This window comes from Brachyhypopomus gauderio, chromosome 4 (assembly GCF_052324685.1).
Source record: "Brachyhypopomus gauderio isolate BG-103 chromosome 4, BGAUD_0.2, whole genome shotgun sequence".
In the NCBI taxonomy this organism is placed as follows: domain Eukaryota; kingdom Metazoa; phylum Chordata; class Actinopteri; order Gymnotiformes; family Hypopomidae; genus Brachyhypopomus; species Brachyhypopomus gauderio.
The window spans coordinates 36,823,083-36,843,492 of NC_135214.1; the positions used below are offsets into that span (position 1 = coordinate 36,823,083).

At 47.1% G+C, this 20,410-nt stretch overlaps 1 protein-coding gene across 1 annotated transcript in view; it reads left to right on the plus strand.

The window, feature by feature from the left end:
* Positions 1-20,410, plus strand: part of kcnn1b (potassium intermediate/small conductance calcium-activated channel, subfamily N, member 1b) — a 45,444-nt gene that overhangs the window by 20,349 nt on the left and 4,685 nt on the right. Inside the window, exons 3-8 of the mRNA XM_077004408.1 lie at positions 4,442-4,894; positions 8,291-8,386; positions 9,529-9,947; positions 13,418-13,559; positions 15,088-15,198; positions 15,905-16,032. Of these exons, the coding sequence (XP_076860523.1) occupies positions 4,442-4,894; positions 8,291-8,386; positions 9,529-9,947; positions 13,418-13,559; positions 15,088-15,198; positions 15,905-16,032 (1,349 nt within the window). The remainder of the gene's footprint in view (positions 1-4,441; positions 4,895-8,290; positions 8,387-9,528; positions 9,948-13,417; positions 13,560-15,087; positions 15,199-15,904; positions 16,033-20,410) is intronic.

Sequence of the window (20,410 nt, forward strand, 5' to 3'; positions counted from 1 at the left end):
AGTGTGAGGTGTGTTTATGGACAGTGTAGGTCTTAACGGAGACCTGAGTTTGAGGTGTGTTTATGTACAGTGTATGTCTTAACGGGCACCTGAGTGTGAGCTGTGTTCATGTACAGTGTAGGTCTTAACGTGGACCTGAGATTGAGGTCTGGTTATGGACAATGTAGGTCTTAACTGGGTCCTGAGTGTGAGGTGTGTTTATGTACTGTGTAGGTCTTATCGGGGACCTGAGTGTGAGGTGTGTTTATGGACAGTGTAGATCTTAACGGGCACCTTAGTGTGAGGTGTGTTCATGTACAGTGCAGGACTTAACAGGGACCTGAGATTGAGGTCTGCTTATGGACATTCTAGGTCTTAATGGGGTCCTGAGTATAAGGTGTGTTCATGGACAGTGTATGTCTTAACGGGCACCTGACTGTCAGGTGTGTTTATGTACAGTGTAGGCCTTAATGGGCACCTGAGTGGGAAGTGTGTTTATGTACAGTGTAGGCCTTAATGGAGTCCTGAGTGTGAGGTGTGTTTATCGACAGTGTTGGTCTTAACGGGCACCTGAGTGTGAGGTGTGTTTATGTACAGAGTAGGTCTTAACTGGGTCCTGAGTGTGAGGTGTGTTCATGTACAGTGCAGGACTTAACTGGGACCTGACTGTGAGGTGTGTTTATGTAAAGTGTAGGTCTCAACTGGTTCCTGAGTGTGAGGTGTGTTTATGGACAGTGTAGGTCTTAACGGAGACCTGAGTGTGAGGTGTGTTTATGTACAGTGTATGTCTTAACGTGGACCTGAGATTGAGGTCTGCTTATGGACAATGTAGGTCTTAACTGGGTCCTGAGTGTGAGGTGTGTTTATGGACAGTGTTGGTCTTCACGGGCACCTGAGTGTGAGGTGTGTTCATGTACAGAGTAGGTCTTAACTGGGTCCTGAGTGTGAGCTGTGTTCATGTACAGTGTAGGACTTAACGGGGACCTGATTGTGAGCAGTGTTTATGGACAGTGTAGGTCTTTACTGGGTCCTGAATGTGAGGTGTGTTTATGGACAGTGTAGGTCTTAACGGAGACGTGCGTGTGACGTGTTTTTATGGACAGTGTAGGTCTTAACGGAGACCTGAGTGTGAGGTGTGTTTATGGACAGTGTTGGTCTTCAAGGGCACCTGAGTGTGAGGTGTGTTTATGTACAGAGTAGGTCTTAACTGGGTCCTGAGTGTGAGGTGTGTTTATGTACAGTGTAGGTCTTAACTGGGTCCTGAGTGTGAGGTGTGTTTATGGACAGTGTAGGTCTTAACGGAGACCTGAGTGTGAGGTGTGTTTATGTACAGTGTAGGTCTTAATGGGGACCTGACATTGAGGTCTGCTTATGGACAGTGTAGGTCTTAACTGTGACCTGAATGTGAGGTGTGTTTATGTACAGTGTAGGCCTTAATGGAGAACTGAGTGTGAGGTGTGTTTATGTACAGTGTAGGCATTAATGGAGAACTGAGTGTGAGGTGTGTTTATGTACAGTGTAGGCCTTAATGGAGAACTGAGTGTGAGGTGTGTTTATGTACAGTGTAGGCCTTAATGGAGAACTGAGTGTGAGGTGTGTTTATGTACAGTGTAGGCATTAATGGAGAACTGAGTGTGAGATGTGTTTATGTACAGTGTAGGCCTTAATGGAGACCTGATTGTGAGCAGTGTTTATGTACTGTGTAGGCTTTGATGGGGACCTGGGTGTGAGGTGTGTTTATTTAAAGCGTAAGCCAGGGGTGCCCACAAGTTTTCAGCTTGCGAGCTACTTATAAGATGACCGAGTCAGAAAGATCTACCGGGGGGGGGGGGGGGGGGGGGGGGGGGGGGTTTGCATGTGTCAAACCCTAGACGTCAGATTGGCTACCATGAATGTCAATCAAAATACAACCGTCAGTGATGGCCAATTCATCCACTACTTTTTAATGTCACGTTATCTACGCACATTCCTTCGCGATCGACCGACACCGACGTAATGGTCACCCCTGGTGTAGGCCTTAATGGGCACCTGAGTGTGAGGTGTGTTTATGTACAGTGTAGGCCTTAATGGGCACCTTAGTGTGATGTGTGTTTATGCACGGTGTAGGCCTTAATGGAGTCCTGAGTGTGAGGCGTGTTTATGGACAGTGTACGTCTTAACAGGGACCTGAGTGTGAGGTGTGTTTATGTACAGTATAGATCTTAACGGGGACCTCACAATTAGGAACCAGGTAAGACCTACACTGTCCATAAACACACCTCACACTCAGGTCTCCGTTAAGACCTACACTGTCCATAAACACACCTCACACTCAGGTTTCCGGTAAGACCTACACTGTCCATAAACACACGTCACACGCACGTCTCCATTAAGACCTACACTGTCCATAAACACACGTCACACGCACGTCTCCGTTAAGACCTACACTGTCCATAAACACACCTCACATTCAGGACCCAGTAAAGACCTACACTGTCCATAAACACACCTCACATTCAGGACCCAGTAAAGACCTACACTGTACATAAACACACCTCACATTCAGGACCCAGTAAAGACCTACACTGTCCATAAACACACCTCACATTCAGGACCCAGTAAAGACCTACACTGTCCATAAACACACCTCACACTCAGGTCTCCGTTAAGACCTACACTGTCCATAAACACACCTCACATTCAGGACCCAGTAAAAACCTACACTGTCCATAAACAGGCCTCACACTCCCTGTTAAGACCTACACAGTACATAAACACACCTCACAGTCAGGTGCCCAATAAGACATACAATGTTCATGAACACACCTTATACTCAGGACCGCATTAAGACCTACAATGTCCATAAGCAGACCTCAATCTCAGGTCCCTGTTGAGACCTACACTGTCCAGAAACACACCTCACACTCAGGTCTCAATTAAGGCCTACACTGTACATAAACACACCTCACACTCAGGACCCAGTTGAGACCTACACTGTACATAAACACACCTCACACTCAGGACCCAGTTGAGACCTACACTGTCCATAAACACACCTCACACTCAGAACTTCATTAAGGCCTACACTGTACATAAACACACCTCACAATCAGGACCCAGTTAAGACCTACACTGTACATAAACACAGCTCACACTCGGGTCCCTGTTAAGACCTACACTGGCCATAGGCAGACCTCAATCTCAGGTCTTAACTGGGTCCTGAGTGTGAGGTGTGTTTAAGGACAGTGTAGGTCTTTACTGGGTCCTGAGTGTGAGGTGTATTTATGTACAGTGTAGGACTTAACTGGGCCCTGAGTGTGAGGTGTGTGTATGTTCTATGTAGGCTTTAATGGGGATCTGATTTTGAGGTGTGTTTATGTACAGTGTAGGCCTTAACGGAGACCTGAGTGTGAGGTGTCTTTATGTACAGTATAGGTTTTAACGGGGACCTGAGTGTGAGTTGTGTTTATGGACAGTTTGTGCTTAAATAAAGGTTTCTATTACTGCACTACATTCTGGAGCTCTGCTCCTGGACCACAGGGTCTGATGTTAGGAACACTGAACTCTGTTTTAACAAGAGGTTGATTACTTTTTAGCAAACACAACAAACTCAAGATTATTTTAATAAAAATGTAAAGATTTTTATCCAGACAGCAGTTCATCTTCGTTGATCCTGACACAGATTTTGAGGAGTCTGAACTCTGGAAGTGTTTATCTCTGGACATTAATAATATCATATCCGCATAAATCTATTCTTTTTCATTTTTAATTTGTAGGTTCCATTTGACTTTTGTGAACTTGATGTTTGTCAGCAAACGGGAGGAGAGCGGTTGTGCCCAAGCTATGTTTACGTCACACATGTTTGTTTATAGCGGCGTCGGGCGCCCCTGCGTCCTGGATTACAGGGTGTGAAATCTCCTCAGGATTCTGTGGAAAGGAACATCTTCAAAACAAACGGGGACAGGAAAGAATGTGTTGAACCTTGTGGCAGTACAATCAGTTCTGTGCTTGGTTGCTATTAACAACACCATCGACGCCGACAGAAAATGATTCCCTTTTAAGTCTTGGTAGTGGATGCCTTGTTTTATTATGAAAATCTAATATCTTTGTTTTATTATGTGAATCTAATATCTTTCATCTGTGCAAAGTGGAAAAAAAACATCACAGGAGGATTTAAAAAATAAAAATCATTTTTACACACTGTAATTCTGAACGTCATTACAGGTCTGTAAATGGAACCTTGTTCATCTAGTTTTTGATGTTGTTTTGTTGTTTTTTGGGGTGGGATGTGGGGGGGGTTTGGTGTTTTGGAGGTGTTCCTAAATGACTCCATGTGTGTAATCGTGATGATGGAGTGTTGACCCGCCTCCTCTCCCCAGGCATAGCTGGCTGGTGTGGGTGCCACGCCCCTAACCCTCCCGTGTTGTGTGTGGTTGGCTGGTGTGGGTGCCACGCCCCTAACCCTCCCGTGTTGTGTGTGCAGGTGTGTGCGGATGCAGGCAGGCTGAGCCATGCTTGGTCGCGGTCCTCGCTGTCCGCGGGCGGCGTTCAGCTCCCTCAGATAGCCATGAACAGCTGCAAGTACAATGGAGGTGTGGTGAGACCGCTGAGCAGTCTGGGGGCGTCCCGGAGGAACCTGGCAGATCTGGACTCGGAGACACAGCCTCTGCAGACCCTGCACAGCTCCGGCCTCGAGGTGGTGGTGTCCAAGAGCAATGGAGACGACCCCGGCAAGACGTCCCGCGAGAGCCTGGTGCGCGAGTCAGGCTGCAACGCCCCGCACAAGAGGAACAAGGACATTGGCTATAAGCTCGGCCACCGAAGGGCGCTGTTTGAGAAACGCAAGCGCCTGAGCGACTACGCCCTGATTTTCGGAATGTTTGGCATCGTCGTTATGGTAACAGAGACTGAGCTTTCCTGGGGGGTGTACACAAAGGTAAGAAGAAGGGAGTCACACCAGGTCACTAATGTGCTCTGTGTGTTTCTGGAAGGCCCAGCTGTGTATTTCTGCAACATTATAGGATGATGCATACAATGATGAATGTTTCAGACATCACCAAACCCGGTGTTTCATGGGATTTTTTGGGATGAACGATTTTGTTTTACGATGTAGAACCCACAGTACAATTCACCAGTGACACTGAAACCTCTGTGACGAGAAAATCTGTTAATGAATCCTCCATGTAACACTCCTGAACCACGCCCTCAAACTACAGCTCTGAATTACACACCTGGAACCCACCTCTTAAACACACACCTGAGCCCCACCTCTTAAACCACACCCTCAAACCATGCCCTTGACTACAAAACCTAAGTCATTGCACTGATTTGCTGGGCTCCTCCCTCACTCCAAAACTCTTCCCACTGGTTCCCCAACACTCCTCCCCCACTCTAACTCCTCCCACTGGTGTTCCAGTCCTCTCTCTTGCTGATTCAGAGCAGGATGAGAGGACTTGTTCTTAATTATAGTCTCTCTAAATTATTTAAGGGACGTTAACGAGCTCATCTATGTTAAGAGCCAAATAGACAGAGTCTTGTCTAACGTACAGCACTCATGAGTCACAGCACGTGACCACTGCTGACCACATACACCACTGCTGCACTAATGTCAGGAAGACTCGAACGTAATCCTAATTTAAATGACACTGTTCCACCTGGCATTGTCCATGTGTGTGGTAGCACAGTGCAGTTCATCTGAGGACAGAAAGGAAGTAGAATGATGTCCCCCTTTTCTCTCCCTCCACTTTCACACTGACTGAACTCATCTCAACACCTGAAATGTCTGTGACAAGTCTGAGGTGACCCAGCTCCCTCCTCTTGTGTTTGAGCAGAGATTGGCTGTTCTGCTTGCTGATCTGTGTGGTCTGGTGGTGGTTAGGGGTCTGTGTGGTGGTGGTTAGGGGTCGGTGTGGTGGTGGTTAGGGGTCGGTGTGGTGGTGGTTAGGGGTCGGTGTGGTGGTGGTTAGGGGTCGGTGTGGTGGTGGTTAGGGGTCGGTGTGGTGGTGGTTAGGGGTCGGTGTGGTGGTGGTTAGGGGTCTGTGTGGTGGTTAGGGGTCGGTGTGGTGGTGTGGTGGTGGTTAGGGGTCGGTGTGGTGGTGGTTAGGGGTCTGTGTGGTGGTGGTTAGGGGTCTGTGTGGTGGTGGTTAGGGGTCGGTGTGGTGGTGGTTAGGGGTCGGTGTGGTGGTGGTTAGGGGTCGGTGTGGTGGTTAGGGGTCGGTGTGGTGGTGGTTAGGGGTCGGAGTGGTGGTGGTTAGGGGTCGGTGTGGTGGTGTGGTGGTGGTTAGGGGTCGGTGTGGTGGTGGTTAGGGGTCGGAGTGGTGGTTAGGGGTCGGTGTGGTGGTGGTTAGGGGTCGGAGTGGTGGTTAGGGGTCGGTGTGGTGGTGGTTAGGGGTCGGAGTGGTGGTTAGGGGTCGGTGTGGTGGTGGTTAGGGGTCGGTGTGGTGGTGGTTAGGGGTCGGTGTGGTGGTGGTTAGGGGTCTGTGTGGTGGTTAGGGGTCGGTGTGGTGGTGGTTAGGGGTCTGTGTGGTGGTGTGGTGGTGGTTAGGGGTCTGTGTGGTGGTGGTTAGGGGTCTGTGTGGTGGTGGTTAGGGGTCGGTGTGGTGGTGTGGTGGTGGTTAGGGGTCGGTGTGGTGGTGGTTAGGGGTCGGAGTGGTGGTGGTTAGGGGTCGGTGTGGTGGTGTGGTGGTGGTTAGGGGTCGGTGTGGTGGTGGTTAGGGGTCAGAGTGGTGGTGGTTAGGGGTCTGTGTGGTGGTTAGGGGTCGGTGTGGTGGTGGTTAGGGGTCGGAGTGGTGGTTAGGGGTCGGTGTGGTGGTGGTTAGGGGTCGGTGTGGTGGTGGTTAGGGGTCGGTGTGGTGGTGGTTAGGGGTCTGTGTGGTGGTTAGGGGTCGGTGTGGTGGTGGTTAGGGGTCTGTGTGGTGGTGTGGTGGTGGTTAGGGGTCTGTGTGGTGGTGGTTAGGGGTCGGTGTGGTGGTGGTTAGGGGTCGGTGTGGTGGTGGTTAGGGGTCGGTGTGGTGGTGGTTAGGGGTCTGTGTGGTGGTTAGGGGTCGGTGTGGTGGTGGTTAGGGGTCGGAGTGGTGGTTAGGGGTCGGTGTGGTGGTGGTTAGGGGTCGGTGTGGTGGTGGTTAGGGGTCGGTGTGGTGGTGGTTAGGGGTCTGTGTGGTGGTTAGGGGTCTGTGTGGTGGTGGTTAGGGGTCGGTGTGGTGGTGGTTAGGGGTCTGTGTGGTGGTGGTTAGGGGTCTGTGTGGTGGTGGTTAGGGGTCGGTGTGGTGGTGGTTAGGGGTCGGTGTGGTGGTGGTTAGGGGTCGGTGTGGTGGTGGTTAGGGGTCGGTGTGGTGGTGGTTAGGGGTCTGTGTGGTGGTTAGGGGTCGGTGTGGTGGTGGTTAGGGGTCTGTGTGGTGGTGTGGTGGTGGTTAGGGGTCTGTGTGGTGGTGGTTAGGGGTCTGTGTGGTGGTGTGGTGGTGGTTAGGGGTCGGTGTGGTGGTGGTTAGGGGTTGGTGTGGTGGTGGTTAGGGGTCTGAGTGGTGGTTAGGGGTCGGTGTGGTGGTGGTTAGGGGTCTGAGTGGTGGTTAGGGGTCGGTGTGGTGTTGGTTAGGGGTCGGTGTGGTGGTGTGGTGGTGGTTAGGGGTCTGTGTGGTGGTGGTTAGGGGTCTGTGTGGTGTTGGTTAGGGGTCTGTGTGGTGTTGGTTAGGGGTCGGTGTGGTGGTGGTTAGGGGTCTGTGTGGTGGTGGTTAGGGGTCTGTGTGGTGTTGGTTAGGGGTCGGTGTGGTGTTGGTTAGGGGTCGGTGTGGTGGTGGTTAGTGGTCTGTGTGGTGGTGGTTAGTGGTCTGTGTGGTGGTGTGGTGGTGGTTAGTGGTCTGTGTGGTGGTGGTTGGGGGCCGGTGTGGTGGTGGTGTGGTGGTGATTAGGGGCCTGTGTGGTGGTGGTTAGGGGTCTTTGTGGTGGTGGTTGGGTGTCTGTGTGGTGGTGGTGTGGTTATATGACCACATCATCACAAATGTTACAGTGTGCAGCGCTTTGTAACTATGTTATAGTGCAGTGCTGCACTGCTGCATGTCACAGTGTCACTGTGTATAATGATGTGAGTGTAACAGCTCAGTAATTGCAGTGCTACAGGTTCCTGTGATTCTGGAACTGTTCTCTAGTTTGGGGTTACAGGAGTGCCATGTGTAACAGCCCCACTGCTTCATATGTGACCACAAACACTGGTGCACACGAACACTGTGTGCACACTGCAGGAAAGCCATGCAGAAAGCTTGAGATGATCTCACATGGTTCGTTAAGAGTTTGTTTAACAGTTTGAACGGAACTAATGTCTCTTTTGTGTCTCTTACAGGAATCCTCATATTCATTTGCACTGAAATGCCTTATCAGCCTTTCCACTCTGATTCTCCTCGGTCTGATTATTATGTATCACGCACGAGAGATCCAGGTAAGTGTCTGCAGTTCTGGAGGTGACGGAGACACACGGAAACGCTTCACACATTACACCCTTCACTCTTATGCCAAAGCCTAATGACTTGAAGTATCACCACAAAGTGGCTATTGTAACTCATCTGCTCTGTGGTACTGACATTGTTCCTACAGCACAGCCTCCCTACAGACCTGAATATATAACGCCACTGTATCTCGAACTAGGAGGAATTAGCTAATGGGTGTCTTACAGCTGTGAAGGTCAAACAAACTCCCTGAGCAGATGACAGTCTGAAGACATAAACTCCAGATTGTAGATTGTACACATATCCAGAATGTTATATTCTATGGTGTCAAATGACAAGAACATTGCCATTTATTTTTATTTTATAATAGACCGCGTAAAATGTACAGGTATTGCAGCTCTCATGTTCGGGACTTTAGGGCTTTAAGTTCATTCTTTGCATGCCTCCTTCATTAAACCTGAAGTTAACAATGACTACACTATAATGCAGGACAGCTTTCATGCTTGTCATATCTCAAATTGTTCTCCATAAAATTTGTCCTATTATGTACAAATTATACTTGGGACACCTATGAAAGTCCCCTGAACTGCGTCTGCCTCAGAGTTGCTGGTGCTAAGCTGAGATCGAAGGCCTGTGGGTTTAATCGCTGACCTGCCGGGCTGTTCAGGCTGAAGGGCAATGCAGTGTTGTGGCAATGTTTATTCATGAATGTGCAATAGAACAGAAATCTTGAATTTTGAATCTTGCACAAACTCTTCTGTTTGGTCTCTGATTTAATTGCTGTTTTTACACTCGCATTGCATATTGGGAAAATCGCCTTGAAGTCTAGGGTGACTTGCACCACCGGACACATCACTGCACAATAGACCTTATAGACTGTGTAGTCTCCTAATGTCTTTAGCCTATATGTACCAGCACTAAGGATAAATGATTTCAGACAAAGCACTTACGTAAGTCGCTCTGGTTAGTGTCTGGACAGCGTCTGGGTAGCATCTGCCAAGTGTCGTGAATGTAAAGCACTGTGTGCACGTGTTGCAGGTCCCTCTGGTGGAGAGGCATCTGTTAGATGAGTGAGTCGTGGTGGGAGAGGAGGGGCCATGCCGGGGGTCCATGGTGACGCTTTATCTCTCTACAGCTCTTCATGGTGGACAACGGCGCAGACGACTGGCGGATAGCCATGACGTACGAGCGCATCCTGTTCATCGTCCTGGAGCTGCTGGTGTGCGCTATCCACCCCATCCCAGGACAGTACGTCTTCACGTGGACCGCGCGGTTGGCCTTCACCTACGCGCCCTCCGTGGCAGACGCTGACGTGGACATCATCCTGTCCATCCCCATGTTCCTGCGCCTTTACTTGATTGGCCGCGTCATGCTCCTGCACAGCAAGCTGTTCACGGACGCCTCGTCACGCAGCATCGGGGCACTCAACAAGATCAACTTCAACACGCGCTTCGTCATGAAGACCCTCATGACCATCTGCCCCGGCACCGTGCTGCTCGTCTTCAGCATCTCGTCCTGGATCATTGCCGCCTGGACCGTGCGCGTGTGCGAAAGGTGAGACTGAGTGTGGGCGGAGTCTGGATGGAATGTAGGCGGAGCCATGGCCCCAGAGGATGCATCTGCCTTTTATTTGTTGCAGTGTTGTTGTTCACGTTGTCGTGTTCTTGCTCTCCCTGCTGCTTTTGTGGTGTTTTGAGGGCTTCAGAGTGAGTCCGCGGGTTTGCTTTGATTTGCATGTCCATGTGGTCCTGACTCCAGGTTCTTCTGGTCATGGAGACACATTACTCCCATCAGCAGCACTGCTGACACGCTACAGATTCCAAACTCTTGAATAATTGGTGTTTTGGCTGTGTTTCAGCTGTGTTTCAGCTGTGTCTAGCGGTGTTTTCGTGGTGTTAGCGGGGTTTAATGATGTTTAGTGGTGTCTTAGTGGTGTTACCGTGGTTTTAGTGGTGTTTAGGGCTGTTGTAGCGGTGTTTTAGTGGTGTTTTAGCAGTGTTTTTCTGCACACAGGAGTGCAGGGCTTTGCTCCACTCACTGGTCTTAAGAGAAGACCAAAAGTTCTGCTAAACTCCTTGGATGTTGGGATTTCACATATTTGATACCATGTGTGAACATGGTTGGCTTTAAATTCATGGTATCATGATTTTCTTTTTCCTCAAGGTTTTTTTTTTTTTATTTGACCTTTGCTGCCTGGCCGGGAAAGTCCATTTGGTCCATAGTCCATATCTTGGGGGAAGGGGAGGGCCTGAGGGGTCTGCTGTGTATAGCCACACCCCTAAGGGAAAGGGAACCAATCAGGATAGCCTGATCCTGCATAATGGCTACTGTCCACACGTTTCGCTTCACTTTTCCCCAGACTGTTTCAGCTGTGTCTTCCAAACACATGCAGCAGGGCTGGATGCTAAGTTAGTGTTAGCATGTTGTTGTTGTTGTTGTTGAAGTCATTCAGAGTAGTTAAATAGATTAAAAAGGGGCTTTGTGTTTTCAATGGCTTATGCAAGGATATAGTTGATGTACTCCTAAAATGTTTTTATCATGCTTATCATGCTAGCCAACAAATGTGCTTATTATATGCTACACCAATGTGCTTAATATGCACAAGCAAACTGAGATAATCTTCATACAAGTGTCTGTGGGATGATTTCTTGGTGCATTACGACTATAAGTTGTATATAAAAGGTTATTAGACATATATAAAAAGGCAGCATGGAGCCGCTGGGCGTGGCTGTCAACACCTGTGGGAGACCAGCATGTGGTGTCCCCTCCCTGTGGGAGTCCAGGACGTGGTGTCCCCTCCCTGTGGGAGTCCAGGACGTGGTGTCCCCTCCATGTGGGAGTCCAGGACGTGGTGTCCCCTCCATGTGGGAGTCCAGGACGTGGTGTCCCCTCCATGTGGGAGTCCAGGACGTGGTGTCCCCTCCATGTGGGAGCCCAGGACGTGGTGTCCCCTCCATGTGGGAGCCCAGGACGTGGTGTCCCCTCCCTGTGGGAGCCCAGGACGTGGTGTCCCCTCCATGTGGGAGCCCAGGACGTGGTGTCCCTTCCATGTGGGAGCCCAGGACGTGGTGTCCCTTCCATGTGGGAGCCCAGGACGTGGTGTCCCCTCCATGTGGGAGCCCAGGACGTGGTGTCCCCTCCATGTGGGAGCCCAGGACGTGGTGTCCCCTCCATATGGGAGCCCAGGACGTGGTGTCCCCTCCATATGGGAGCCCAGGACGTGGTGTCCCCTCCATATGGGAGCCCAGGACGTGGTGTCCCCTCCATATGGGAGCCCAGGACGTGGTGTCCCCTCCATATGGGAGCCCAGGACGTGGTGTCTCCTCCATATGGGAGTCCAGGACATGGTGTCTCCTCCCTGCTGCAGTGTGGAGGTGGCGAGGTCTCTGTCTGGGCCTTAAATCACGGGTCAGCAGGCCGGTACACGGCTGCTCTAATAGCACTCCACTTAATGAACCCTCCGCCTGATTCATGGGCAGAAAAGCAAGATAGTTGCTGATTGATTATTAGCCACATAAATGCAGTGTACAGCACTGCACCCAAACACACACACACACACACACACATAACCAAACACACACACACACACACCCACACATGCACAAAACCACACACCCCCACACATAGAGACACACACATCACACACCCACACACACACACACACACCCACACACACACACACGCAAACACACCCACACACACACACAAAACCGCACACACATAGGGACACACACACACATCCACCCAAACATACACACAAACACACACTCACATACATACATGCACACACCACACATACACACTAATTCACAGTGACATGCAAACACCACACACACAATCTCGGTGAAAGGGACATGCGTGCATGCACACACTCACACAGTTACACTTTTGCGCACACACACTCACACAAGTTGGGATTGAGTGGAGTCAATTTGGGAATTGAGTTGAACTGGGTGTTGAGTGGAGTTGGGAGTTAAGTTGTATCGGGAGTTGAGTTTATAGCTACAGTTTTGTATGATTGGAATGCAGTCTGTGTAGTGTGTTATCCTGTCCATGTTATCTGTAATCGCCTGTGTCTCTCACAGTAGTTTATATATATAGTAGTTTAGATTTGTTTTGTAAAGCTGAGTACGTCTGAACACACCGCCCTGCTGTCCATGCTCCATGACTCCGCCCCTCACCATGAGGACCACCTGTCCTGAGCTGGTGCACTAGAACACTGGGCACTGAGGCTTTGATTCTCTTTACTGTGTCTGCCCTACTCAGTTGCAGAAACATTTGATACTTATTGATACCAGAAGCCTTCAAATGTAATTGGGCTTCTCAGATGACCCATAAGGGATTGGGTGGCCAGCACCCTAATTAGACATTCATTCATAATTAGATATTCATTCATAATTAGACATTCATTCCTCACATACCAAGATTGTAAATAGGGTCAGATGTCCTGATGCCCTGCTCTGGTTTCAAAGGACAGAAATACAAATATTTTAATGTTGAATTAGTGTTTTGAAGAATATAATTATAAGACACACACACCCACAACCACAGAGTCTGAGCTAGAGGATCAGATGATTTTGGTGTGAGAATGGAAACCTGTGTAGTAAGTGTGGAAATACTCTGATATGTTAATATTTTTATGTTGGGAATAATTCTGAAGAAGATTTGATAGGACAAATCTGTGCAAATCTGTTCAATCCAATTACATCAATGGGATTTGCATGGCTTATACAAAGCCACGTGATTGGCTAGCTCTGTCTCACGTATCATACAGGAAGAGAATACCCAACACTCCAGACCCTGAGCCTCCAACGTGTGGTCATGTGACCAGGCTGATTCAGCATGTCTCCCTGTGCTCCTTCTCCTGTAGCGTAGACAGCAGCTCAGTGTCCTACAGGACAAACCCTGACACACCAACTGCACTTTACCCACTCTACTTCTTTTGTGTCTCTCAGTTCCAACTGTCTCCGATGGTACTCCTTCCCTTATTAAAAACCCTGTTGTATTGTTTTGTGTCTTCTCAGATATCATGATAAACAGGAAGTCACAAGTAACTTCCTGGGGGCGATGTGGTTGATCTCCATAACCTTCCTGTCCATTGGCTATGGGGACATGGTGCCACACACCTACTGCGGGAAAGGGGTGTGTCTTCTGACAGGCATCATGGTGTGTGCACACTTCACACGTCACACTGCACATCACACGTCACACATCAGTTTTTAATCATGTGAATGATGAAAAGCAGTTGCAGACGTGGCAACATCAGGTGATGTCCTGGGAACTGAACACGGAGAGACATTATTCACACTTCAGATCTGCATCAGGTCATTAGCACAGTTCCTGCTTCCTGCTTAGTAAATATCATGTATGACATACAAGAACATATATGTGCAAATAAACACTCTAAACCCCGGACCCTGCATGACTGGGGACGACTGTCAGCACACTGACGGATGTATACTTGGTTCACTCCTCAATTCTACAGCTACACATATGATAATATAAATGTATCTCAGTTTTCAGTAAATGCGATGTGTGTGTGTGTGTATGTGTATGTATGTATGTATGTATATATGTGTGTGTGTGTGTGTGTGTGTGTGTGTGTGTGTGTATATATATATATATATATATATATATATATATATATATATATATATATATATATATATATATATATATATATATATATATATATATATAAGGGGTGGGCATAGATTAATTTTTTTAATCTAGAATAATCTCACTGAAATCTTGAAATTAATCTAGATTAATCTATATTAAAATGGCTCATATGCATGCTACCCAAGTAATGACTAAAAGTCAGTTTTTGAGATAGGGTTTCTTAATACAGAGGGTGCATTAGACCAGGGGCTCATCTCCTGTTTCCAAAATGCATCAATGACTGCTTGAGGAAGCTGTTCTACTTTGATACTTGAAGAAAAGAAAAACATGCTCAATAAAATGTAGGCTACTCGTGTTCAACGGTTTATTCAGTTAAACATGAATTTGTAAGCCTACATACTGTACATTAAAAGGGGTTGATAACATGTTTATTCAGCTAAACATGATATTTGAAATGTTAGCCAGCATTTAGTACATTTAACCTCACGGACGTAATTTGGGGGGGACTTTGGTCCTCTGCAGTTTTAACGGTTAAAAAGAAATATTTAAATAGCGACTAATCTAGCGCTAGGACCATGCAGAAAACGACCGCTCAGAGCTCCGCTCCGGTAACACTTTACGTTCCTAAAAATGAATTTTCCATGAAGCAAACCTGGCGTGGCTTCATGGCTGCATCCATGTAAACACCCGTACGATTTGTAATTCACAGGTTTGAAAACTCGTTCTCGCCCCTACTGTGCAATTTGGTTAAGAATACAGCCGAGCTAAACTATAAAGTTGAAAGTCATCATAGTTTGCTTACCCATTTTGACCCAGTTCCCAACCCAATTTTAAGAATAGATAATTTTTATATCGCCAGATAAGATTATCAAATTAACGAACGACGTTAACGCCGTTAACGGCCCACCACTAATATATTAAATATTTAGTTAAAAAAAACTTTGTTGGACTTCAATCTGGACCTAATTAAGATATTCTCTCTTGTCAGTTTTATTGGTTTTTTTATTGTAGGAGTTTGTGCCTGAATTGTAATCTGAGCTGTAATCTGAGTTGACGTCTGCCGCTGTTGCAGGGAGCTGGCTGCACTGCCCTGGTGGTTGCCGTGGTGGCCAGGAAGCTCGAGCTGACCAAGGCGGAGAAACATGTTCACAACTTTATGATGGACACTCAGCTCTGCAAAAGAGTGAGACGTGCATGTTCACTCTGCACTCACATAATGCACTCCGTTCGGTGGTGAAGCGCACACAGGATGATGTGCTCCAAGCAGAGAGCGTTGTGTTGAACCGCCGGGACTTCAACTACGGCCAAACGTGGAATATGCTGATCATCAGTCTAGATGATGATCTATAAATCACTGCACGCCCTGCTTTATCACAGTAGCTACACTGCAAGAGAGTCACCAGCGGGATTTATGATACCGCAACTGCAATTTATAGCAGTTTAATAACGTAGCATCTCATCTCATATATCCTGCCTGGTGTTTGGTGTTGGGTTCATTACACTGACGTCTGAAGTAAATAATGACAATAATGACCAGTGTTTTGTTTAATAATTAAACTGGAGGTTGAGTTAAATTATTGGAGGCTAACTATTGTAGAGTTTGAGATAAATAATTACACTGGTATTCTGGGTTGAATACGTACACTGTGATTTGACGTAAACTATCACACTGGTATTACAGTGCAATTCTAGTTTAACACTGGTGTTCTTGATAAAGTAATTATACTTATGTCTGACGTAAATAGTTACACTGCAGTTTGAGTTAAATTATTTGAGTTAAGTACTTAGCAAATAATTCTGGGTTAAATAATTACATTGCAGTTAAACTTGAATAATTACACTGGTTATCTGACTTCCAGAAACTTTTTTTTTTGCTCTCTGGTTGGCAGGTGAAGAACACGGCTGCTAACGTACTCAGGGAAACGTGGCTAATTTACAAACACACCAAGCTAGTGAAGAAGATTGACCATGCCAAGGTCCGAAAACATCAACGCAAGTTTCTGCAAGCTATTCACCAGTGAGTACAGGAGTGTCCGTCCTGCTGACAGCTCCAGTCCAGACACTTTGTCATGGGAGTATCGTAGGAGTGAACTTGCACTGAATGGTAGACATGACTGGTAGAGAGTGTCCGTCTGGAACTCTCCCCAGAAAGCTCATCATAAGAATGTGATGCTTTCACTCCCAACGGGCAACATGCTAAGATTAAGAATCCAAAACCTTTGCAGCTTTGCAGGCTCTTCTCCTGAGTGCTGCTTTATGGGTTGGGGTTAGAGATGGATGTGGGGGTGGAGCGTTAGTAATGGATGTGTGGGTGGAGATGTGTGGACTGTCAGTGAGAGAGTAATAATACTTGTGATCAGTGTTACTCCCTCTCCACTCCGCCCACGCCACCCTGCACCACTAGTTCTGCTCAACTGGTCTGGAGGCTTCTTGGTTGGTTTCTGTACTTTAACTGTAAATATTCTCCACTGCACATGTGCCAGCAGGTTTGGTAAGTTTATGCAAGTACTTTAAGAGCTCTATCTCCACATTCTCACACTGACCCAGGGCCCAAGGGCACCCACAGCCAGGCGAGCACTGATTGGCTCTGGTGACCTGCTTCCTGTCATTACTGGGCTGTTTCCTGGTTCAAACTTGAGAGGGATTCTGAAATTAGACATTGCTAAAGAGCACTTGGGATTGCGTTTGAATCTCTCCAGACCACATTACTGCAGGGTGTTTTTATGATTTGAATGATTTACTACTATTTAATAAAAAAAAACATTAATAAAAAAAAAATCTTTAAATGTAATAATTTTATTTGAACTTGTTTAAAGGTAGCTGCTAATTAACTGATATATTTTCTATTGACATTCTTGGGATAAATGTATGCTTTTTAGTTTATACATTTCATAGGAGGGAACCACAGATCAATGCAACTGTTTAGACATGAATCTCTAGATGATGTGGTGTCCTCAGAACATTCAGTGAGATGGGAGCTTATTTCAGCAGAGACGTGGAGCTCTAATATTAACCTGTTAGGCAGTGTCCGCTTGTTTATAGGAGATTACTGGCGTCTATGGGGCTTTTCTAAACCTTAATGAATAATTAATTGTAGCCAACAAGTAATATTTCAAAAGCTGGACACAAACATTTAATAACAAAGATGAAAAATGACGATGAGGGCTCTAGCATTTGAGATGTCGGCCATGTCTTATATCAGATTATTCACCCCTTTGAAATAGTGGCCCCTTCAGAATCTGCTCTGGCACAGAAATTTCAACCTGACCTTAATTTTAAATTTGCATTCCTGAAGGTAGAGCTCTTACTGTACATGAATATACTGTGTCTGATGTAGGCATCAGGCAGACTGAAACCATGTATGGAGGGACTTCAAAATGTTTACCATTATTTTCACTGTAGCTGGAATAGGTTATGTGTGTTTGAGTGTGTGTATGTGGTATGTTTGTGTGTGAGGTATGTTTGTGTGTGTGGTGTGCGGTGTTTAGTGTGCAGTGTGCACAGTTTGAGGTTTTTTAAACTGTGTTGTCTGTTTCGTCTGTTTTGTCTTAAATGACTGCAGAGCTCAGAAGTAAGTCATGTCTTTTATATTTCCTTCCCATCAGCACCTTTGCGTCTTTGAGTTTTCTTTCAGTCTGAGTTTTCTTTGAGTCTTATCTATCAATATCCAACCAACATTAGAACGTTTGAAGCTGGATGCTGAGTTGAACTGCTGGTTCTTCACTGACGTTCTAAAATTGAGCAGTTCTGAACACCTATTAGGCCAAAGCATGAAAACTGGAATGAAAAAAAAGCATCTTCTCAGCTTCAAATTCATCAGCCCGTCTGGCATCCAGGGTCCATTCATCAGTCTGCACCTCCACTGGGGTCTGCACAGAGCACAGAGCTACACCCCCCACCAGAGCATAGCTCCGCCCACCCCACGGGTCTACACCCACTGCCAGAGCATAGCTCTGCCCACCCCACGGGTGTACACCCACTGCCAGAGCATAGCTCTGCCCACCCCACGGGTGTACACTCACTGCCAGAGCATAGCTCCACCCACCCTATGGGTCTACACCCACTGCCAGAGCATAGCTCCGCCCACCCGACGGGTCCCCCTCACGGGTCGCACCACTGGATGGACGTACTGCGTTAGTCAATGAGGTTACACTGTGGTACTTTGATGGTGTTTACAGCCGAACCTGCAACTGGTTTTGGTTTCTTTCACTGATGGTGAATGTAGTGCTAGTATAAGGACATACTGAATGATCTTTATCAACAATTAAATATGGTCCAAATCACAGTCTACAGTCTAGCGGGAGGGGGGGTTGACTCCCAAACCAGCCAGGCAGGCTGAACGAGGCCATAGATAACCTCACACACTCGATACAAAAACACACAACCCTCAAAATCTTTTCTTTCTTTGCTATTCCATTAGCTCAGAGCAGGAGCCATCAGTGCTGGTCTGTTATGGCTGTTCCATTGAGGGAACTGCTGAATACACCAGGTCATCTATAAAACACTGACCCTCAGTTGTAAACAGTCCCATAAACATGCCCATTGCTTGCTTGCAATGCACACACTATACATTTCTATCAACATCTGCCCACAAAGCTTTGGTCCATCCTGCTGAGGCAGGTTCCTTACACACCCTGTGGAGACCTGCGGAGTGTATCTCTGTGTGCCCAGTGCCAGAGAACATGGAGATCTGAATGCAGAGCAATTTTGGTCCTCCCAAAATTGAGAGCCCATCTGTAAAAGGGACCACCGTCCCACCACAGCCCCGCCACTGTCCCGCCACCATCCCGCCACAGCCCCAGAGGGGATGAAAGTGCCTGGTCTTGATTATTCATATTGACATGGAAAATTGTTGGGTTTTTTATGTTTGTAGCTGTATGCTCACCAGTTCTCCATGTGCTGGTAGACGCCAGAAAGAGAACCTGGTTCCACAGATTTAAGTTCACAGTACTTGGCTGTTATCCAGGACACTCTTATCCAGAAGATCTTATGTTTATCAGTAAGACATGTGTTCCCTGGAACTCAAACCCATGATCTTGGTGGTGCTGCAGTACGTGTCGTTCCCCCCCAAATCCCCCCACCCCCCACTGAGCAGCTCTGAACACGGCACGGGAGGCTGTACATGCTGTGTCATCTACACCGTATTATTTAGTTACTACAACCATGTGAGATTTGTGAGGTTACTTTCATCCATAGAGCGTAACATCACTCAACTGATATAATGGATCATAATTTACAGACGCAATTATAGAACAATGACTATGATTTCTGTTCTAGGTTACCTGACAATGAGTCATTGTACCACAAAAATAGCTATTAATATAACGATAGCCCCTTCATATCAGGACAAAGTCAGAATAGTCTGTGAGCTGTATCCACGCAGGACACCAGTGCTTTAGTTCCGAACTAAAAGAGATGGAGGTGGTGCAGATCCCACGTGGTCCGCTCCCGTCCTCGGAGGTCTTCACAAAACTCATCCATGTGCAGGAATGGATTTGTGCCATACATTAACTGTGAGCGCTCTCATGGTGTTACTGTCAAAACAAGTAGGGCAAGTAATTTTTAATTCTTTACTAATATAATTAGAAGACCCATGATACTTTTCAGAAGCTTCACTAAATACATGCAGGAATGTTGTAGCACTGAAACAGCCAAAGGAAGAACTTTCACAGACCCGCTGTGCTTGATCACGATCACTACCACTATACTTCTGACGTTACTGCCTGTAGTAATGTTTGAGTTTGACTTTTAATAGCTCTTCAGTGTCAGTAAGGAACAGTCTTTTGTAGAACCTCCTCAGTTGGTATTTGCAGAGTATCTTTGGAAGCAATAAGTCAGAGAACATAAACCAGTCATGCATCAGGGACAATGTATCGCAAATGGTACTCTCAAAAACCTTCTCTTCTAACCTGATCTAGAATACCTTGAGAAGTATCTCCTGATATATGACCCATACGAACCTTACACCTCCTTATCAAAATCTATCCAACAACACTCTACCTCTCAGTTCTATGTACCCTCCAGTCCCATCAACTAATCCTCTAACCCCCTTAATGGCCCAATCTAACAATGCCCCAATCTACCAGTTCCCCAATCCACCAGTTCCCCAGTCCACTGAGCTCCCAATCCCCAGCCTGCCTCTGCCCTCCCAGCACTGTGTGCTCCAGAACCCCCTTTAAAATGTGATTTTCCGGGGTTTGTTCAGGTTTCTCCGGAGGAAGTCTGCTCCTAGCCAGTGTTGACTTTACGTCCTCAATAGGCATTGACATCAACTTAATGCTAAAGGTTTTCCAGAGTCACTTTGTTAATAGCGCAGTGACCAAGCCCTGCCATCGCTTCCTTCTGGTTATCTAATCAGCTCGTTGACTTGCATGGTATGAGTGGTAGTGTGATTT